The 24,281-nt window shown below is 38.7% G+C and overlaps 1 protein-coding gene and 1 non-coding gene across 2 annotated transcripts; one reads left to right on the forward strand and one right to left on the reverse strand.

Moving 5' to 3' along the window:
* Positions 1-15,940: 15,940 nt before the first annotated feature.
* LOC142164476 (small nucleolar RNA R71) lies at positions 15,941-16,047 on the reverse strand. Its single transcript, XR_012695244.1, has one exon. It is a non-coding gene; the product is annotated as a small nucleolar RNA R71 (small nucleolar RNA).
* A 4,291-nt stretch (positions 16,048-20,338) lies between these two features.
* Positions 20,339-20,866, forward strand: LOC142164096 (uncharacterized). The gene has a single exon (XM_075221273.1). It carries the CDS (start codon positions 20,339-20,341, stop codon positions 20,864-20,866), a length of 528 nt encoding a protein of 175 aa, XP_075077374.1.
* Positions 20,867-24,281: the final 3,415 nt, after the last annotated feature.

The following is a 24,281-nucleotide window of genomic DNA, read 5'->3' on the forward strand; positions in this document are numbered from 1 at the left end:
TGTTAGGCACTCCCCAAGTCCCGTGAAAGTCACAATTGCATACATGATCGAGTTGGCTTCTATCACGACCCAAATCTCACCTGAATTGATAGTGTCTATATCGATACTAGGCAAGTCGACAACCTCAATGAACCACAGTTTCTCTTAAGTTTGAAAATAAAATATTTACATCTAGTGGAAAAAATCTCACAAATACATATATAAATACATTCCCAAAATCCGGTGTCACTGAGTACATGAGCATCTAATATGAATACAAAGTCTGACTGATAAAATATTGTCTGAAAGTATATAACAGTACAATAACTGAAGGACAGAGAGACAAGGTCAGCGGACACCAAGCAGCTACCTTGATAGTCTCCAACTAGTAATACATTGAGGTCTAACAGTCGCCGTATCCGAAAGCACCTGGATCTGCACACGAGGTGCAGAGTGTAGTATGAGTACAACCAACTCAATAGGTAACAAGACTAACCTTTGGGCTGAAAGTAGTGACGTGCTCCGCAGGTACAGTCCAGTACATAAATAATGGTACAGAAATGTAAGCATGCTTTCAAGTTCAACAGTTAAACTCAGTACAAGCAAAATAGATCAATACTGCATGATATGAGGAATGTGACATCTCAGCGGAAAGACCTCATGTACTACTAGTCACTAATCATTCGGCCACTCGGTACTGTTTATGGCCAATCCAGCCTAGAGATATTCTATCCCGTATATATATATATTCGCATCGACTGACAGTCAGTCACTCAGTACCGTATAAGGCCAATCCATCCCTGGGGTAATTTATCTCCACATGTAAGTGATACGGACAAGATCCATGTCCGAAAAAAATTCATCACAATATAAATAAATAAGGCAAGTCCATGCCCTGGGAAGTCCATCCCGAATATATATATATATATATACAAATCCATGCCCTGGGATGTCCATCCCGAATATATAATCATCTACGCTCACTGGGGGTGTGTACAGACTCCGAAGGGGCTCCTTCAGCCCAAGCGTGATATAAAGCCGATATGGCCTACTGCAGGCGGGCAGTCTCGATCCGTATAATAATAAAGCCTATAAGACTTGTTGCAGGCGGGCAGCCCCGATCTATATAATAGTAAAGCATATAAGGCCTGTTGTAGGCGGGTAGCCCCGATCCATATAATAATATATATACAAAGATAATATGGCATGTTGTAGGCGCGCAGCCCCGATCCCATAAATATCCTCACAATGGATGAACATGACTGAGTGTGAAATGTATATTTTTAAAACAATTAATTCAACAGCAACACGACCCCATGGGTCCCAAAATATCGGCATGTAGCCTAAACATGATCTTTAATAGGAGCCTCAGCTCAATTTCTCTAACATGTGGAGGATACACAGATAATAACTTGATTCTTTAATTTTACAACTTCACAGGATTTATTCAAGTCACAATTTCTATGGTGCACGTCCACACACTCGTTACCTATAGTGTGCATCACCTCCAAACAATTTAAATAACACTAAATTTGAGGATTCATACCCTCAGAACCAAGTTTAGAAGTGTTACTTACTTTAAACCGTATAATTTTTTACTCCGCTATGCTTTTGCCTCGTGAATAATCATACTCTCAATAACCCATCTTTACCCAAACTCAAAATTGAAGACTTGGGTTAGAAATTTTTACCTCTTTGAAGCCCCAGCAAGATCCTTGTGAAATTTTCAAACCTTGAACAAGAATTGATAGACAAATGGCTAGGTCTTCACTTTCTCTCTCTAAGATGCTCTCACATCTCTCTAAAATATCAGATGAAACCCTTCAAAATGACCCCTAATAGTGTTTTATAATAATGAGGTCGGGTTTATAAAATCAGAAAAATGAAGCTCTGAAACACACTCTGCGGTCGCATATGCGACCGCATAATGCTTCTGCAGCCCGCAAAATGGGTCGCAAAAAGACCCTCCGGAACTAGGCAACACTGTTTTAGTCTGCGGCCTTTATGCGGTCCGCATACCTATTCTGCGATCGCATAATGCACCGCAGAACTAGTCTGCGGTCGCATAATGCGTCGCAGACCTTCCTCCAAACTTGCCCTACTTCTGATTCACTCTGTGGCCATTAATTCTTCCTCCAAACTTGCCCCAAAAATTTTTTGGGGTCGTTACATATAAGTCAATATCCGGTCAACCTTTTCAACTTAAGTTCTAAACCTTGTAACTAAGTGTTCCAAATTATTCCAAAACCTCACCGGGCCCGAACCAACTACCCCGGCAAGTCAAATAATAACCGTAAAGTACATTTGAGCAATAAATGGGGAGACGGTGTTGTAATACTAGAAACGACCTGGCCGGGTCATTACAGCTTCAAAGAATAGTCTAATTAAGGTAAAACACACAAGAAAATAAACACAAGGAGATTCAAGGTTGTCCCCGCCTAATAAAAGAAAATGAAAAGAAACGACAACAAAAGTCCTAAACTAACCTACACTATACATCCTCCACGATGCTCGTCACGACATCCAAAATATTTACAAGTTCTTCGGGGCATTCCCCGGATAATATAATCGACTAAAGGGACAACCTCTCGCCTCAAAAGAAACCAAAACATAAACGCCTTATAAGTTTGCCTACCCAAATATAGTCGGCCTAAACATGCTACTACCGATTAAACTAATAAAGCAAAATAATTAACAATATAAATTCAACCTTTCATCCTTAATGTCCAACCCCCACGGCCCAATTCACACAAAGAAGCACGTAAACCGTGGATATGAACGAAACCAAACCAAATAGCAAGAAACATTCCATCAAATAAGCACTCAAACCATTCAAGGAAATTGGATAAATAAGCAAGCAATTAAAATTACAAAATACTAAACAAGACACAAAATGAATCAAAACTATTAGAAAAACCCTTAAAAGATTTCTTGTTACCCTAATTCTTCTGTTAGGATCGGAAACCCGGGTAGTGCAGAATTTAGCCAAACAACGGTATAATGACAATAACAAAGACAATGGAAGTTGATAATAACGGCAATTAAAGAATATAAAGAAGACACAAATTTAACGTGGTTCGGTCAAGGTGACCTACGTCCACAAGCGGAGATGAGCAATTTCACTATACCAACAAGAGTACAAAAGAGAGTACAAAATTAGAGTAAATACTCTAATTAATCCCAAATACCCCAAGAGAATAACCTCACAAGATCACTCCAAAGAAAAGGTTCACACAAGTATTTTCCAACACTCACTCTCTTACAAAATACTCTATAATGAAATAAAGGAGGAGAAAGAAAGACAAGAGTGAAAAGCTCTTGAATTGGTGTGTTTACAAATGAGGAGAAACTTCTCTATTTATAGCAAGAAATCCTTAGCTTAATAATGGATATTATGTCATGGCAAATGTCATGATCCACAAATTTGTTATAATGTATATTATGTCATGGCAAATGTCATGAACCACAAATTTGTTATAATGGATATTATGTCCTGGCAAATGTCATGAAAATTTGGCCATATTACAAATCTCCACCTTGGCCTAATTTCGTCTTATAGTAAATTTGCTCCACCTTCTCCGAAAAAACCCCAATAGGCAAAATCATTCTTCATAAATGTCAATCAAGTTCAGGCAAAGCTTGAACCTGGATACTGGAAGAGGTTTTGTGAACATGTCAGCAGGATTGTCTCTAGTGTTGATCTTCTGAACAGAGACTTTTCTTTCAGCAATGGTTTCTCGGATGAAATGATACTTTATATCAATGTGCTTCGTCCTCTCATGATACATTTGATCTTTAGTCAAGTGAATGGCACTTTGACTATCACAGAAAATGGTAATACCACCTTGGTGTAAACTGAGTTCCGCAAATAGACCCTTCAACCATAAAGCTTCTCTGATCGCCTCGGTCACTGCCATATATTCTGCTTCGGTAGTAGATAAAGCTACTACATGTTGTAATGTAGCTTTCCAACTAATAGCGCAAGCCCCGATGCAAAATACATAGCCTATCAGTGATCTTCTTTTGTTAAGATCACCTACATAATCTGAGTCTACAAAACCAACCAAAGTGTTAGTATTTCTCCCAAACTCCAAACATGTGTTTGAAGTACCTCGCAAGTATCTGAGAATCTATTTCACAGCATGCCAATGTGCTTTACCAGGGCAAGCCATATACCGGCTTACCACGCTCACTGCTTGTGAAATGTCTGGACGTGTACAAACCATTGCATACATAATACTGCCGACTGCACTGGAATAAGGAACCTGTGCCATGTACCTCTCTTCTTCCTCTGACTGCGGGAACTGAGCAGCTGATAACTTAAAATGAGCAGCAAGAGGGGTACTAACTGGTTTAGCATCTTTCATGCCAAACCTCTCCAAGACTTTCTCCAAGTACTTCTTCTGGGTCAGAAATAGCCTGTTGGCTTTTCGATCTCTTTTGATCTCCATGCCAAGGATTTTCTTAGCTGCTCCCAAATCTTTCATCTCAAATTCACTTTTCAGCTGACTTTTCAAATTGTGAATTTCTGTTAAATCCTTAGCAGCAATGAGCATGTCATCAATATATAATAATAGGTACACAAATGAACCATCATTTAACTTTCGGAAGTAAACACAACTATCATACATGCTCCTCGAATAACCATGACCCAACATAAAGGAATCAAACCTTTTATACCATTGCCTTGGAGACTGCTTTAATCCGTACAAGGATTTCTTCAACAAGCAAACATGATCTTCTTTTCCTTCAATTTCAAATTCCTCGGGTTGATGCATGTATATTTGTTCCTCAAGTTCGCCATGTAAGAAAGCTTTCTTAACATCAAGTTGTTCTAATTCCAAATCATACATGGCAACGAAGGCAAGCAAGACACGAATAGAGCTATGTTTAACAACAAGTGAGAAAATATCATTAAAATCAACTCCTTGTACCTGACTATAGCCCTTTGCAACTAATCGTGCCTTATACCTCGCATCTTCAACCCCTGGAATGCCATCCTTTTTCTTGAAGACCCATTTGCAACCAACAATTCTTTTTCCTGATGGTAGCTTCACAAAATACCAAGTACCATTCTTGTGGAGAGACTCAATTTCTTCATTCATTGCAATCAGCCACTTGGCTGAGTCAGCACCAGAAACTGCTTCTGAATATTTTGATGGTTCTCCAATTTTTTCAGTTTCCTGTGCAACTGAAAAAGAAAATGCAACATAATCTCCAAACCTTAATGGTTGTTTACCTTCTCTTCTTGGTCTATGTTTGGCTATAGAATACTCCTCTTCTTCTGGTTCAACTTCAGGAATTTCAGCTTCTGTCTCAACTTCAGGAGTTTCAACTGTATTTTGCTCCAAAGTTGATGAGCTTGGCTCAGAAGGAATGCCAATCTCAATCTCCACCTGGTTCTGTGGACTCTTTCCTTTATCTGTATTACAAGAACTAGAAGACTCTTTTCTAGAATGTAACATAGAGGATTCATCAAAGGTTACATCTCTGCTAATTATAAATTTTGGTGTCGTGGGATCAAGATACCATAGTCGGTATCCTTTCACCCCAGATGCATACCCAAGGAAAATGCACTTTTTAGCCCTTGACTCTAATTTTTTATCATTTACATGCATGTATGCAGGGCAACCAAATATCTTTAAATCAGAATAATTAGCAGGAGTACCTGACCACATTTCCTCTGGAGTCTTAAAGTTCAAAGGTGCAGAAGGAGCTTGGTTGACAATATAACAAGCTGTAGAGATAGCTTCTGCCCAAAAGGCGTTTGTCAACCCAGCATTTAAAATCATGCAACGAGCCCTTTCCAAAAGAGTTCTATTCATCCTTTCTGCCACACAATTTTGCTGAGGTGTCATTCTCACAGTACGATGTCGAGCAATTCCTTCATTCTTGCAAAATTCGTTGAATTTATCATTACAAAATTCCAAGCCATTATCTGTTCTAAGCCGTTTAACCTGTTTTCCTGTATGCTTCTCAATCAAAACTTTCCATTGTTTGAAATTTAAGAAAACATCACTTTTATTTTTGAGGAAATAAACCCAAAATTTCCTTGAATAATCATCAATGAAAGTTAACATATACCTGGCACCACCTTTTGATGGGGTACGTGAAGGACCCCAAAGATCTGAATGAATGTAATCCAAAGTACCTTTTGTTCTATGAATCGCTGGAGATTTGAAGTTGACTCTTTTCTGCTTCCCGAACACACAATGTTCATAGAACTCCATATTTTCGGTACTTTGGCCACATAAGAGGCCTCTTTTACTGAGGATGGAAAGACCTTTTTCGCTCATATGCCCCAATCGCATATGCCACAATTTGGTGATGTCAGAATCTGATTTATCTGATATTGAAACTGCAGCAGCACCTGTAACAATAGATCCCAAAAGAGTATACAACGTACCAGATCTGCGTGCTTTCATGATCACAAGAGCACCATGAGAAATTTTCAGAACTCCACCTTCACCTGTGTACTTGCACCCAAGAGATTCTAGAGTGCCCAAAGAGATGAGATTTTTCTTCAAGTTAGGAACATGTCTAACATCGGTGAGAGTTCTCACCACACCATCGTGCATTTTGATTCGGACTGTACCTTTTCCAATAACTTTGCAGGCAGCATTGTTGCCCATCAAGACAACTCCACCTCCAATAGATTCATATGTGGTAAATAAATCCCGACTGGGACACATATGATAAGAACAACCCGAATCTAAAATTCACTCATTGTTAGATATGAAACTATTATTAGTTGCTAAAAAAATAGTTCCCTCAGTCTCATCAGCAGCTATACTTGCTTCAGCAGTGTCAATATTTTTGTGCTCATTTTTCTTTTCTGTATGCTTTTCTTTGTTTTTCAATTTAAAGCATTCAGAAATAATGTGACCTTTCTTATGACAATATTTGCACATGACATTTCTGTATCTGGATTTTGACCTTGATTTAGGTTTCTCACTACTTGAATCTTTCTTATTGGATCTACCTCTTATGAATAAGCCTTTCTCTTGGTTCCCACTAGTTTCCTCAGTAATATCTCTATCTATTTGTACTTTTGATTTCAAAATAATTTGATATCTTTATAAGAGATATTATCCTTTCCATAAAGCATAGTATCTCTTATATGTTTAAACGACTGGGGTAAGGAAACAAGTAATAACACAGCTTGATCCTCATCTTTGATTTCAACATCTATGTTACTTAAATCAATAAGAAGAGAACCAAAAGTATCAAGATGAGTAAGTATAGAGGTACCTTCAGCCATACGAAAAGTGTAGAGTTTTTGGTTTAGGTAAAGTCTGTTTTCTACTGTTCTTTTCATATATAGGGTTTTAAGCTTTTCCCATATGCCTTTGGCTGAGATTTCTGTTGCAACTTCACGCAAAACCTCATTTGAAAGATTTAAAATAATACCTGCTTTTGCCTTTTTGTCTATGACGGCAAACTCCTCGTCCGTCATTTTATCCGGCATCTTCTCCTTTCCTTGCAGTGCCAAATCTAAGCCATCCTGAATTAGGATAGCTTTCATCTTTAATTGCCACATTCCAAAGTTTGTACTTCGGTCAAATTTCTCAATATAAGACTTTGTTAGAGTCATTTTGGCCGGTTAGATCTGGCTCTGATACCAATTTGTTAGGATCGAAAACTCGGGTAGTGCGAAATTTAGCCAAACAACGATATAATGACAATAACAAAGACAATAGAAGGTGATAATAACGGCAATTAAAGAATATAAAGAAGACACAAATTTAACGTGGTTCGGTCAAGGTGACCTACGTCCACAAGCGGAGATGAGCAATTTCACTATACCAACAAGAGTACAAAAGAGAGTACAAAATTAGAGTAAATACTCTAATTAATCCCAAATAACCCAAGAGAATAACCTCACAAGATCACTCCAAAGAAAAGGTTCACACAAGTGTTTTCCAACACTCACTCTCTTACAAAATACTCTATAATGAAATAAAGGAGGAGAAAGAAAGACAAGAGTGAAAAGCTCTTGAATTGGTGTGTTTACAAATGAGGAGAAACTCCTCTATTTATAGCAAGAAATCTTCGGCCTAATAATGGATATTATGTCATGACAAATGTCATGATCCACAAATTTGTTATAATGGATATTATGTCATGACAAATGTCATGAACCACAAATTTGTTATAATGGATATTATGTCATGGCAAATGTCATGAAAATTTGGCCATATTACATCTTCCCTAGTCCTTTAACGTGTCATACCTTAGAATTCCACCAAGCAAATGAAAATGTTGAATAAGCAGGATGCAAGACTTGGTAATTTCCATGCACACACGTAGCATTCAAAGAGACGAGCTAGAGCCCAACAGCATACTCAATACACTCAGGTCCAAAAATCCTGAATTACTAAGAATTATTTTAATGAAACTCGAATGAAGTCACAGCAGGATTGAGGTTTAGTGACACTCTTTAACAAAGCACAATGTAAAGAACCTTTAAATTTACTAATAGACCAAACTAAAGAACATACTATTATGTCTCACTTTTAATATCATTCTATCTATTTGTTCATGGAGAAACACTGTCCGGATGTTAAAAGAAGGAACTTAGGAAAACAGATTGGTCCAAAGAGTTAAAAACATGCTCCAGAACACTAAGTTAATGCATGGATCCAAATAGTAATAAATCAACTAATATTGCAAGAGCAATACATTACTATCTCAAATCAGAAAGATAAAACATATATTAACAAGACACTCAAACTAGACTAAATCAAAGAGAAGGTCAGCACCATACTTATCACCAAAGAGCACAAATAAACAAAAGATGGGAAAGAAACGGACCTCACAAGAAGCTTTCTTTAAAAATTAAATAGGATGATTTGAAGAAGTACAATTGAATCTGACTATATAAATCCAAACAGCGAGCAAATCAGAACAGCGACGCGAACCGCAAATATCAACTGAACGGCTCGAACTCGAACACCTCAAACTTCGTCAAACTCCACTTATTTTGAAACAAAAATTCGAAATTGAAGCGAAGAGGCAGAATTTTTATTTTTATTTTTGAAACTTAAACCAACCTAAAATCTAAAAAAGAAATCCGAAAATGAACTAGACTAAACTGATTTTTTTTTTTTTTTTTGTATTTTTCTGGAATCTCCAAAAACAGAGAAGAAGAACCTCTTAAAAAACCTAATTCTGTATTCCCCAAAACTTTCTCTCCGATTTTTCTGTCTTTTTCAGATCTATCCTCTCCCTTTAGTGAATTGTCAATGAGTTTATAGTAAAAGATGAGAGTGAATGTCCGGAGTATATTGTGTATGTGATGGAGGGGATAGTGGTGATATGAGTAGGCGCGACATGAGTGGTGAAAGTAAGAGTGTGAGCGAGGGAAGTGGGAAGTTAGGTATCGGAGAGATGAGGGGGAAAAAATTCAAGCACGGTTAAAAATTAAATGCTCACAAATACCATGTATCAAAATTTTCGATTTCGTTACTGTAATTCGGTATTTACCAAATTATGCACGGCCATCAACCTTGATTCTACGACTTTCCTTAATCTATTCAAATCTCCTTAATTGCTTAATCTTCCCTTATTAATGGAGGATTGTTGCAGATTACACCCCAATATCTTTATATTCAAGTTTTCCACATAATCACCGTTTCCCCATGCAGTAAAAAAGCAGTCTGGTGCACAAGATATTCCGCATTCACGCAGGGTACAGGGAAGGGTTACACCCCAAGGGATGCGACGTAGACAACATACCCTAATGCAAGCATTAATGGTTGCTTCCACCAGTGGCGGAGTCACATTCAACCGAGTGGTGTCAATCGATACCCCTTCGCCGGAAAATTACACTGTATTGCTAGAATTATTTTTTTATTTTATGTATATTTATTATACATTGATTTCCCTTGATTTTACGGTGTATTTAAATTCTTATATTTTAATACCCCTTAATGAAAATCCTGACTCAACCACTAACTTACACGGTTCGAACCCGTGACCTATAAATTTTAAGGCCCCCTTCCATTTCCTCGTGCAGTGTGATCAATTAATTCTGAAAATAACTTAAGCACATATATGATAAAATTATTTTATTTGCCACTAAGCTTTGGAATAGGTAAATATATATAAGATCGTATTCCGATTATATGGACGAGATAGTGAGAAAAGAAGATTCGATTTAAAAGTGTGGTTAAGATCAAAAGCTACTAGGACAAAAGCTACTAGGAGCAATAAAGCTGGTAGCATTATGAGGAGAATCGAGTTACGTTAAGAAAAATAAAGAAAATCCTATGGTCGATGTTGAATAACCTTTTCTTATTATTATTTTTCCACCGAGTAAGTAGTAACCCTTTTCTTATAGCTCTTTCATTTATTTATTAAGCTCATTTTCAATCAACTTTACTTCCCAAGCATCATTTTTTACTGGCTTCCATTTTCAGCAACACCTACATCCAATTTATGTTTAGTTGAATCTATATTTTTATTTTGATTAATAAATTGCCAATGTTTTCATGTTGAAGTAAGAGAAAGTAGTAATGACGTTTTATCTTGAGAAGATATCAACATTATCAGTGAATGATTTTTCTCAGCTGTACTAAATTGTGTGGCTAATTCATTACCCAAAAAATTTAAAGAGTACATTTGTTATTTATTTAATTATATCTTCATTACACCCCTACTGTGTGTGCTTAATTTTTTCATGAATTACTAATATGGATGTATTTTTATGAAGGGTGAGGATAAAACTCGACCTGAAGGGCAATGTTCGATATCTTAACTCTAACTATGTATCTCCAGCTGGAATTCTATGCATCATGCATGATCATGCACAAGAATCGTACACACAAACCAAGAAATTATTCAAAATTATGTTTATCTATCTCCAGTTAATATGATTTTTATGTTAGTTGAATAGAATCTATATTTGACTTAGCATGATTAGGTAAGACTTGGAACATTTATTTTTGAGAAGATCTACCAACTATATATCACCAAAATGATTTTTCTCAATTAATGCATTGAACTGTTTGACCAACTTATATACAAACTTAAACTATATATTAGAATTATATTTCTTTCTTTATTTAATTACATTTTTAATACGCCCCCTCTTGTGTGGGGTGAGCTTGATTCTTTTTTACGAGTCAACAACGTGAATACTTTTCTTTGAATAAGGATGGTGGTGAGACTCGATGCAGTCCTATATTGAATTGTGAGATCATCCCTTTACATATGAACAAAAAAAAAAGTCCTTAACAGAATGGTACTTATTTTCATATAGGTGTTGTTTGGTTGTCGTCAGCTCGTGTCATGAGATGTTTGGTCAATTCCTATAACGGGTGAAACCCTTATTTTGTATTGCTGAGACATGTGTCTAAGAAGAAAGTTTTTGCTTCTGAAGTGAACCAAGAAGCCGAGTAACATGCCAGATCTGTGTGAGAAAAATAAAGTAAAGTTAATTTTTTGGAAAAACATAGGTTTCTCTAGAATGTCCTAGTGTAGTATCCTTAATATTTATCTAGTAGACACATCTAGATATTTTAGAATATTGTGGGAAGATAATGTTATCTAGTAGACACATCTAGATATTCTAGAATATTGTGGGAAGATAATGTTATCTAGTAGACACATCTAGATATTCTAGAGTATTGTGTGAAGATAATGTTAACTAGTTTTTTCTTGTACATGTTCTAAAATTATATCTAGAACCATCCTTAGAGAAGTATAAATAGGGGTGGTCATTGACATTTGTAATTAAGCCAAAATCAAGAAAGCCTTCTTTTAATGACAAAGTTATCTTCCAAAACTTTTCTTCTCTTTTCAAAGCTTCCTCTTCTTTAGTTGAATCTTCCTATTTTTAGTTAACAATCTTGGGTTAGCGGAAGGTCTCCAAATAATACTTTTCTTCTGCTATTCTTTACATGGTATCAGAGCTATAGTTGGCTTCTAGATATAATTCGCAAGGTCGGGTTAGTGATTTATTCAATTGGTTTCTCTAAATAGATTTGGGTGGTCGTGCTAATGGACTGGGGATGGAGTTATTGAACCAGTCCAACTACAAGGTATGGAAGACTTGTATGGAGTCTCCTAATTTATTTGATCATATTATAAGGTGTAAATCAGCTCATGAAATATGGAGGACCTTCGATCGGCTGTTCAACAAGAAAGATGAAGCTCGGCTACAGATTTTGGAGAATGAGTTAGCTAACTCCACTCAAGGTAATCTCTCTATCATGGGGTATTTTTTGAAGGTTAACAATCTGTGTTTCGAAATTTCTATATTGAATCCGGATGAGGCTATCTCTGAAGCACGAATAAGAAGAATTATTATTTGAGGTTTAAAGCTAGTATATATTCCCTTTGTTAAATCGATTCAAGAATGGGTTCAACAACCATCTTTGGAAGAATTTGAGAGTTTGTTGTCGTCACAGGAGCTATTAGCCAAACAGATGGTTGGTGTATCTATCAAAGAAGCAGAAGGAAATGCTCTTGACGCCGATAATAGGAACATTAAATGGAAATCAAGAGATAGCATGCACTTTCGTTCCTCAAGTGGTTCAAGCTCGCCAGAAAATAAGGGGGAGTCTTCCAACAATGGTAAAAAAGCCTTTAAAATATTACCGTTATGGCAAAGTCGGACACATAAAAAGATATTGTCGATCCAAAGAGAGCAATATGGATCAAACCAAGAAAGCTGTTGAAGCAGAAGAAAAAGAAAAAAACTGGGAAAAGTGCTTCGCAACGGAGACTCGAGCAATAAATGCCATGGCTTCCATAAATTTTGAAAGAGACTGGATCGTGAATTCAAGTTGTGGGCACCATCTCACTGGAGATAAATCCAAATTCTCTAGCTTTCGTGAATACAACGGACATGATATTGTTGTTACATCAGATAATACAATCCATAATATGGAGAAGGAAATCATTGTTGTGATCAACGAGAAGCAACAAAAACTATCACCCTCAACAGTGTCTTTCATGTTCTAGCTATGAAGAAAAATCTATTTTCAGTTGCAAATGTCGTAGATGCTGGAAACTATTTGCTATTTGGCCCACGTGATGTGAAGTTCCTCCGAAATATCAAGGTGCTCAAGTTATATATCATTCACTCAGGTAAGAGAGTTAACGATTTATATATCTTATCTGCCTATAATTCATTTATTGAGAAGATGAGTAGCAATGATAAACACACATATTTGGCATGCTAGACTTGGACATCTTAGCATGGATAAATTAAAAGTAATGATAAAATTGAATCTAGTAAAAGGATTCCCTAGCTTAAGAAACTTTATTGGAGGAGAGGTTTGTGAAGTATGTCAATATGGAAAGGCATATCGTCTTCCATTTGATAGATCTTTGTCAAGGTGCAATGCCCACTAGAACTTATTCACAGTGACTTGATGGGGCCAACGAGAACATCTTCATTCTCAGGTTATTCTTATATGCTAATTTACATTGATAATTTTACTAGATTCACTTGGGTTTATTTTGTGAAGCACAAGTCAGAAGTTTGTAATAAGTTTGCGGAGTTCAAAGAAATAGTTGAAGGTGAACTCGATTCCTAAATAAGGCGGCTGCGAACTGATAATGATAGTGAGTTCACTTCAAATAAATTTCTTTTATTTTGTCGTCGGCATGACATTAAAAGAGAACTCACATGCGATGATACACCATAACAAAATGGAGTGGCTGAAAGGAAGATCCGACACTTAACTGAGACATGTAAGAGTTGGCTTCATGCCAAGAATTTACCTAGAGCCTTGTTGGCTGAAGGTATGAAATGTGCAGCGTATGTGATTAACATGATGTCGCTTTCTCCAAACAATGCAAAGTCTCCCTATGAATTGATGTTTGGAGAAACGCCTAGCATTAAACACCTCAGGGTTTTTTGCTCTATTTGTTATGTTCACTGATAGTAGGCTATAACTATGTAGTTTGGCCACTATTTGCACTCTAAATTAGCTGCACTTCACTGATGTTTGAGCGTTAAATGATAGTAAATTGCTTTGATTGAGTATTTTATACTTTGCATGAGCAATTTCGGGTAATAATGAGGTTAAGGAGCATTTTGTGATAATATGGAGCGTTGAAGGCCAAGTAAAGGCTTATGGAGTACATTGGGAGTTTGTTCGACGATCGAAGGAGGTTAGCGCATTTAAAAAGAAGAACAAAGAAGAGTGCAGAAAATCGCCCAGGTGCGTGGCCGCGCACTGACCGCACACTTGGCCGCGCAAGTCATGCAGAAACTAGCCAAAGTGCGCGACCAGATGCGCGGTCACCAGCCCAGGTGCGCGGCTGCGCACGTCCTTCCGAGAAATATTATTCCAGGGCTAAAATTATAATTTTAGATGCGACTGTCTTTGACCTATATGAAACCCATCTCGCCCAAAAAGAGGGTATCTTGGTTTTTAGAAGAATCTTGAAGGCAAGAACATGCAAGGAGCAAGACGGAAGATTCGGAAACGAGTTTTTATCTTTCTTTCTCCCTTTTTTTTCATTGATGATGAATTCTTATGTTGTGATTGTTAAAACAATTATGAGTAGCTAAAATCTTCATTCTAGGGTTTTATGGAACCTCTTGGAGTATGAATCTTTGTTGCGTTTAATATAAATTTTCCATTGAATATTCCCTACGTGTTCAACTACGTGATTATTGTGGTTGATTGAAGGGACCTCAATCGGCTATACCTATTTAGTGTGTATTACTTGAAAACGGGTACATATTTTAGGTAGTTGTTGAACAACATCACTCCTACATATATGAGAGATCAATACGGAGGGTTTAAAAGTAAGATTAGGAATAACGAAACCTTGGTGCGATCGTAGTGAACGGTAAACGAGTGCTAGCTAGCGTAGTTCGGAAGAATACGTTTAGTAAATTATTGTATCTGCTCGGAAGAGAATTATGACACCTAAAGTTCTCACGATCGGTAGAGAGTATCTAGGCGAATTTATAGGAGAAGTAACAAAGAGGATTCCGATAAGAGGGGAAATCGCAACCCTAGACCTTTCCAATCTTGTCTACAATATTCGCTTTTTACAGCTTTTCAATTACCTTGTTGTTAGTTAGTCAGTAACACTCAATTAAGTATTCAATATTTTTGGAAGTTGATTACGTGGATTCTTGCTAAACTAAAAGTTGTGATTAGTACGTTAATTCCCTGTGGGATTCGACTCCGGACTTGTAAACCGGATTATATTTGCAACAACCGCTTAGTCCTTTTTATAAGGCATAGTTGGGCGTGATCAAATTTTGGCATTGTTGCCAGGGACTTTAAAGGTGTTATTAATTGCAGCAAAAAAAATGCTAGAATTCTTAGTGTTGTCAATTTTCTTCATTTTAAACAAAATACATTAAAATTCTAACGTTTATAGTCTTGGGTGCTACAGGTACATGCCTAGAAACTCCTCAAGAACTGGTGAATTATTCGAAGCATTATCAGATCCTGAGAAAGTTTTCAAGGCATTGAATCGTGTAAACAAGAAATACAAACAGCAACAGAACTCAACAGAACGAATCAAACCATACATGAAAGATGTAATAGAAAATCCAAACAATAGAAATAATGTGAATGACCCAAACAACCAGGGTGTGGCACCTCTTATGCCAGAAGCAGCCTTGTATGATTGGGCATAACCTACCGTCGAAAATATGGCAATCGCAATTGCAGTCCCTCAGATACAAGCGGAATCATTCCAAATCCAAAACAACATGCTACATTAGTTACAGAACAAAGGACTGTTCTCAGGGTCTTACATTGAAGATCCTCAGCAGCATCTGAAAAATTTTCTGTCGATATGTGTCACGCAAAGGCAACCAAATGTGACATCGGAAGCAATAAGGTTGTTGTTGTTTCCATTCTCGGTGACGGGAGAGGCTCAGACTTAGCTCAATTCACTCCCTATAAACTCCATCACTACTTGGGAGGAATTAGTCAAGCAATTTTTGAACAAGTTCTACCCGCCTAATAAGACTGCCAAACAAGTTGATGAGATATTGAGTTTCAGGCAGAGACCAACAAAAACACTACAAGAAATGTGGGAGAGGTTCAAAGGTATGTCGATTAAGTGTCCTCATCATGGCATTCCAAATCAGATGTTGGGGAAAAGGTTCTACATGGGATTGGCAGACAGCTTGAAGGCCAATGTTGATGCTTCAGCAGGAGGAGCATTTTTGAGCAAATCATTCAGAGAATGCAAGAACTTACTTGATAAAATGTCTCAAAACTCAGTATGGATAACAAGAGACTCTACGATCACTCATGTCGTTCACTCGGTGGCTTTGGACCCAAACAACTCCATAGCCGAGAATATGGCCACTCTGATGACGCAAATGAGTATCCTTACCAAAAAGATTGATGAATCAAGTCAGAAGCAGTAGGTACATATAGTTGACACGACTAATGGGGGCTTATGTACACCATGCATTAACCAACCGTATGTATGCTCATGGAGTGTGGAGAGTGATAACCAGAACTATCAGGAAAATATGAACTATGTGGCCAACTATGGAGGACAGAGGCAAGGTGGTCAGAATTAGGGGCAGTAGAATCAGCAATATAGACCAGCACAGCAACAGTATAATAATGGCAACAATCCTGGAGCTATGAGACCACAGGGTCAAGTTGTGCCTTACCAAAGGCAACAGGGGTACAATCAGCAAAATCAGTAGCTAGCTTATCAACAGCCTCAACAACAACAGATAGTGAGACAAGATGCCGGGTTGTCCGAAATTAAAGGAATGTTGCAACAATTGATTGAGTCCAATGGAAAAATGCAAGAGAAATTTGAAGCACATGACTCAGCGATAAAAGGCATTGAGATACAATTAGGGTAGTTATCCATGGCTCTAAATAATTGTCCTCAAGGGACGTTGCCGGCAAACACACATGTCAATCCAAAAGAGCAGGGCCCGAAGCAGCTTATGGCGGTGAGTCTAAGAAATGGTAGAGATCTTGATCTAGAGCAAGAAATTGCTCTCAAAAGCCGACCAACTGAAACACTTGTGCCAGTACCAATCGAGGTAGATGATTCAACAGGGTTAACAGAGGTGACGGTATAACATGCACCAGCTGAATCAAGCAAAGAAAAAGAGGTTGTGAAGGAAATTGAGTTAGTGCAAGAGAAGGCAGTAGAAACAGTGCTCGAGCAGGTTCAAACTCAAATCACAGGAAAGAATAGGCCTCCAGCACCCTTCCCCCAAAGATTGGCCAAATATCAGAAAGATGAGCAGTATAAGAAATTCATGGAGATGTTGAAGCAAATCCAGGTGAACATTCCATTGATTGACGCCTTGAAGGACATGCCTGGTTATAAAAAATGATGAAGGACTTGATTTCTCGTAAGTTTGACTTTCAAGACTTGGCCTCGGTTACATTGACTCATACATGTAGTGTTGTCATGACGAGACCCATAGTTGAGAAGTTGTCCGACCCAGGGAGTTTCACAATCCCATGCACAATAGGTAACTATGCTTTTGCTAAAGTACTTTGTGATTTGGGGGCCGCATAAACTTGATGCCCTTGGCTATCTATAAAAGATTAGGCATTGGAAGAGCAAGACCCACATACATGTTACTACAGCTAGCCGACCGAACAGTGAAGAGGCCATCAGGTATACTTGATGATGTGCTGGTACAGGTTGGAAAGTTCGTGTTTCTGGCAGATTTTGTCATTCTGGACTGCCGGGTTGACGAGGAGATTCCCATAATTTTGGGAATGCCATTCTTGGCCACTGGAGAGCTCTAATTGATTGTGAAACTTGGAAGCTAAAGATGAGACTGAACGATAAAGAGATAATATTCAATGTGCAGAAATCTATGCGGTGACCTAGTGAGTTTGCTAATTGCTCTCTGATAGAAGCTATGGATGTGATTTTGGAGGAGGAAGGTGAGACTCTAAACGCAAAAGACCTTCTAGCAGCCTGCCTCATGAACTTAGAAGAGGTGGATAGTGAGGACTTGGTGGAGTGGGCTTTGGCCCTTGATGGGCAAGGGTACTGCAAAAAAGAGCTCGAATTCGAGCCTTTACACTTAGAAGAAAGAAAAAACCCTCCAACTAAGCCATCAATTGAAGAACCACCACAGTTAGAGCTAAAACCGTTACCGGCTCACCTCAGGTATGCCTTCTTGGGACCTAACTCAACTTTACCTGTTATTATCTCATCCAGTTTGTTAGATGTGCAGGCATAACAACTTTTGTAGGTGTTAATGGAATGCAAGACTGTAATTGGTTGGACCATTGCAGATATTAAAGGGTATCAACCCGACATTTTGTATGCATGAGATTCTACTGGAAGATGGGCACAAACCTTCCGGAGAACATCAAAGAAGGCTGAACCCCAATATGAAAGAAGTGGTGAAGAAAGAAGTGATCAAGTGGTTAGATGCGGTAATCATCTTCCCCATCTCTGACAGTAACTGGGTCAGCCATTTCAGTGTGTGCCAAAGAAGGGTGGAATGATTGTAGTGTAAAATAAGAACAACGAGTTGATCTCAACAAGAACAGTCACGGGATGGCGAATATGTATGTATTACAGAAGATTGAACAAGGCCACCCGGAAAGACCATTTCTCACTGCCATTCATTGATGAGATGCTAGATAGATTGGCAGGGAGGTGTCACTTTTGCTTTTTGGATGGATACTCGGGGTATAATAAGATCTTTATTGCCCTAGAGGATAGAGAGAAAACGTCATTCACCTGTCCATATGGCATCTATGCCTTTCGGAAAATGCCGTTTGGTCTATGCAACGCACCCGCCACATTTCAGAGGTGCATGATGGTCATCTTTACAAATATGGTAGAGGAAATAATGGAGGTTTTCATGGATGACTTCTCAGTGGTGGGGAACTCATTCGATGACTGCCTAATGAACGTGAAAAGAGCATTGAAAAGGTGTATGGAGACTAATATAGTATTAAACTAGGAAAAGTGCCATTTCATGGTACAGGAAAGTATAGTCTTGGGGCACCTAGTGTCAAGTAAGGGCATTGAAGTGGATCGCGCAAAGGTTGATGTAATAGAAAAGTTTCCACCACCCACTTCCGTCAAGGAAATAAGAAGTTTTCTTGGCCATGCCGGTTTTTGCAGGCGGTTTATAAAAGATTTTTCCAAAATTGCTAACCCTTTGTGTAAATTGCTTGAAAAAGATCACCTTTTTGTGTTTTCTGAAGATTGCAGGGTAGCTTTTGAGGAATTGAAGAAGAGGCTCATGTCAGCACCTATCATAATTGCACCCGACTGGGAGCAACCATTTGAGTCGATGTGTGATACAAGCGACTATGCGGTGGGAGCAGTCCTTGGGCGGCGGAAAGATAAAGTCATGCATCCAATATACTACGCAAGTAGTACTTTGAGTGGTGCCCAACTAAATTACACAGTGACTGAGAAGGAGATGCTAGCAGTGGTGTTTGCATTTGACAAGTTCAGGTCATACCTGATAGGCTCGAAGGTAATTGTTTATACTGACCATGCTGCACTCCGGTACCTAATTTAGAAGAAGGAATCAAAGACGTGCCTAATTTGATGGGTGCTACTGCTGCAAGAATTTGACTTGAAAATTCGTGACTGGAAGGGAACGGAAAACCAAGTGGCTGATCACTTGTCTAGGCTGGAAGGAGCAGAGAAGAAGGTTGAGACGGAAGAGATTGTGGAGACTTTCCCGGATGAAAAATTGTTGGCCACGAGCCTGGAGGTATCGCTATGGTATGCAGATATTGCAAACTACCTGGCAAGCGGTATTGTCCCCTATGACCTTTCCTCTGTCCAAAAGAAAAAGTTCTTTCGTGACTGTCGCATGTATTATTGGGATGAGACTTATCTATTCAGGATTTGTGTTGATAACATGATCCGGAGATGTATCCCCGAGATAGACCAATCTTCTATTTTGCAAGCTTGTCACGCATCCCCATATGGCGGCCATTTCGGGGGAGTAAGGACAATTGCAAAAATGTTGGAGTTACGCTTTTACTGGCTTATATAGTTCAAAGATGCACACTTCTGGGTGAAGGGTTGTGATGAATGCCAACAAACTGGGAACATTTCCCACCGACATGAGATGCACATGAACCCAATTCAGGAGGTAAAAGTGTTTGATGTATAGGGAATCGATTTCATAGGGCCTTTTATCAACTCATATGGAAACAAGTACATACTCGTAGCTGTGGACTACGTGTCAAAATGGGTAGAGGCTGCAGCGCTCCCTACAAATGATGCAAAGGGGGTCATTGGTTTTTTTAGAAAGAACATCTTCACCAGATTTGGCACTCCAAAGGAAATAATCAGTGATTGAGGCACTCATTTCTGCAACCGAACCTTCGCAAATTTATTAGAAAAATATGGTGTAAGCCATAAGGTTGCCACCCCATATCACCCACAAATGAGTGGGCAAGTCGAAATTTCGAACAGAGAGATAAAGAGCGTTTTGACAAAGACCGTGAATGCTACAAGAACGGATTGGGCGAGAAAGTTAGATGATGCACTCTGGGCCTATCGTACCGCTTTCAAAATGCTGATTGGCATGTCGCCATATAAATTGGTATTTGGGAAGGCGTGTCACTTACCAGTGGAGTTAGAGCATAGAGCATTGTGGGCATTGAGGCAGTTGAATCTCGACATAGAAGAGGCAGGTACAAGTAGAGTCACTGAGTTGCATGAGCTTGATGAGTTTCGCTACCATGCTTTTGAGAGCGCAAGACTATATAAGGAGAGAATGAAGAGGATGCATGGCAAAAATATTCTTGAGCGGAACTTTAAACCTGAAGATATGGTATTGATGTACAATTCAAGAATGAGGTTATTTTCGGGCAAGTTGAAGTCAAGATGGTCAAGACCATTTCATGTGGTAGAGATGCATTCAAGATTCAACTGGAGCCATCGAGATTACATCGGAAGATGGATCCCGTAAGTTCAAAGTTAATGGGCAAAGGCTAAAACATTATCAGGGCATGGTTGAGGAAGATAAATGATCTCGGCCTTGTACTTGAAATATCCTTGATAAGGGATAACCCGAGTCATGCCGCGACGTTAAATCAGGTGTTTCTTGGCGTGAGAAATATATTCAACATATCACATCAAATGGCACGGCAATACCTTCGTGCACTTGTCTCATTCTCACCCAATATATATATATATATATATATATATATATATATATATATATATATATATATGTCAAATTTTAATTTCATCATGAAGAGCATGTGGCCGCGCATTTTTATACCCTCACTACCACACGTGCGCGGTCGCGCACCGACCGCACACTGGGCGCCGTTTTGTAGGGTTTTAAATTAGTTTTTTTTTCTTTTCTTTTTTTTCTTTCTTTGTTTTTCCTTTAAAAATAACCCCCCCCCCCCTCCCCCTCCCCCCATTCTCCTCTTCTAATCTAAACTACCCCCTCTCTAAACATAAGAAAACAAACGCACAATCCCTTATCCCTTACCCCAATTTCAAAATCAAACCCTACCCTCTTCTCCTCATCTCTCCTCTTTCATAACTTCCCAACCCAAATCCTCACAAGTTCCCTCAGGTAAGTGCCATTATTTTTGTTTTTGTCTTAGTTTAGTTTAGTACCACGTATACTTGTTTGTATGTTGAGGTAATAGTAGAATTTTACCATGTTGGGTTAGATTCGACTTTGGTATATCTGTGATTGAATTTAGGGTATAAAAATTGGTATTTGGGAGTTCGGGTAAACTTGCACGTCAGGTGTTTGTATAAATTCCACAATGAGTTCGAGAATGGAATTTTGTGACCAAGTGTGCTGGTGAAGTTTGAGTAACCACTCTTGGTTCACACATCGTGCCTTCCGCTGATAGTGGTATTTATTTCAGGTAGTATGCCGACATCCAAGAAACGAAGAACCACAAGTGCATCCTCCAGTAATCATACAAGCTCCTCCCGGGTCGCGATCCTCGGCCAATGCACCCCAGTATGATAGTGTCAAGTTCGTATCAAGCACGTTTTGGTCATAAGGCTCCCAAGAAACCCATACCGGAGAGGGGAATTGATATGGGGTCCCTCTAAAATGACCGTCTCAATATGTATCGTGAATTGGTTCGTCGCGGGCTGGGTATATTCTTTGAAGAACCTGATGAAGCCAATTTAATGATTGTGCGGGAGTTTTACGCGAACTGCCCGAAACATGTGAACCATGTCTGCACGGTACGACAGAAGAGTGTGGATGCATCCATCGAGGCCATTAGTAGGGCTTACAGGTTGCCAGTGTTTGGGATAAATCCTGAAGCGGAGGACTATTATGATACCTATAGCAGAGAACCAACCTCGTGGAATTTGTTCTTTAGAACAATATGTGTGCCCAACAAGGAAGTAGTATGGATTAAGCAAGGGCAGAAGTTTCATTCGGCATCGCTTACCTTTGAAGGGAAGTGTTGGCTCTATGTCATCAATAACCGCCTGCTGCCTTCTTCTAATACCACTGGGGTGAATGGTCCCCGGACTGCACTGATCTGGTATTTTATCAATGGCCATTATTTTGATGTGGCTAAGGTTATTCACGACAAAATGTTCATTTATTGTCCGGTGCAAAGGTATGGATTCTTCTTTCCTTCCTTAATCACTAGATTATGCCGTGCAGCACGTGTACCGGAAAATAAGAAATTGGATGGGAAAGTAAAAAAAGAACAGAAGTTCTGGGCTGATAAAGTGGTAATTGGGAAGGATCTTGTTGCACCCGTTGAGGCAAATAGTGATGAGTCTGATGAGAGTAATGAAGGGCAGGCTGAGGTTGTGGCTGCTTCGCCCCCGCACGAGCAGGTTGCTGAGGGAACATCAATTGTCAGATGGGACACGAGAATGACGATCTTAGAGCAGGAAATGGCAGGGTTGCATACTTCTGTCACGGACTTGGGAGCTAAAGTGGATGCCCTTGCTACCCAAAATGCAAAATATAAGAGGAGGGTCATGGCATGGCTGCGTGCACTTGGCAGGGCTTGCCATCTCGACCCCGGCACTGGCTCCGACCAAGACTGACTCTATCGGGGAAGTTTTTTTTATCTTGCATTTTTTTCTTTGGGTGACATGGGGACATGCCGCTATTTAAGGTGTGGGGTGGGGGATATCTTATATTTATGTTGTATATATATAGTAATGTAGATTAGTGTTAGTTTCTTTAGTTAGTTGAATAAAAAAAAGATAAAAGGGTTCACATTCCGGATTCTCAGCGGAGCAAGTTGGATGCCAAGGCAAGGAAATGCATCTTTGTCGGATATGATAAAAGAAAAAAGGGATGGAAGTGCATGGATCCTAAAACTCATCTCTTTGTTGTTTCAAGGGATGTCATATTCGATGAAGTCTCTTTATATTATGGAATTGCGCAAAAAGGGGCAGGTTATAAACCTTTGAATCCTAAAGCATCAAATATGCCCATCACAAGTACTCTTTTAGATAATACAGCTGTTGAGGAGCTAAGAGAAAGGGGGAACCCAAGAACTCAAAGACATTGAACTCAACAAGGAGATGATTCAAGTGTTTCAGGAAGGCGAAAAAGAACTATTATCAAGCCAGCTCGTTTTAGAGTTAAAAATTTCGTCAGCACATACTCATGTTTCTTTGTATAACTAATTGAAGAACCTTCCGTCATTAGGGAAGAAAGAGGAGCCGGAAAAATAGTGCTGAGATCTTCACCAAGACACAGCCTAAAGAATTGGTTGAGTTGTTCCGCGACAAGCGTGGGATAGCTTCCAAAAAATCACTTTAAGGGGCAGTGTGAGAAAAATAAAGTAAAGTTATTTTTTTTTTGGAAATACATAGATTTCTCTAGAATGTCCTAGTGTAGTATCCTTAATATTTATCTAGTAGACACATCTAGATGTTCTAAAGTATTGTGGGAAGATAATGTTATCTAGTAGACATATCTAGATATTCTAGAGTATTGTGGGAAGATACGGTTAACTAGATTTTTTTTGTACATGTTCTAGAATATTATCTAGAACCATCCTTAGAGAAGTATAAATAGGGGTGGCCATTGGCATTTGTAACTAAGCCAAAATCAAGAAAGCCTTCTTTCAATAACAAAGTTATCTTCTCCAAAACTTTTCTTCTCTTTTCAAAACTTTCTCTTCTTTAGTTGAATCTTCCTATTTTTAGTTAACGATCTTTGGCTAGCAGAAGATCTCCAAATAATACTTTTCTTATGCCATTCTTTACACTAATTGAGTACAAATACCTAGTTGTGTTGTTTAGTAAAAAGGTAGTTGATGCCTTCCGAAGCACTTTCTATTTCTAGTGACCGTTGTTTTTTTATTGCAACTAGCCCGCTTGAGTAATAAGATAGAAAGGGTCTCTCTCGCTTTTTTAGTAAA

Source organism: Nicotiana tabacum, chromosome 9, assembly GCF_000715075.1.
Source record: "Nicotiana tabacum cultivar K326 chromosome 9, ASM71507v2, whole genome shotgun sequence".
In the NCBI taxonomy this organism is placed as follows: Eukaryota; Viridiplantae; Streptophyta; class Magnoliopsida; order Solanales; family Solanaceae; genus Nicotiana; species Nicotiana tabacum.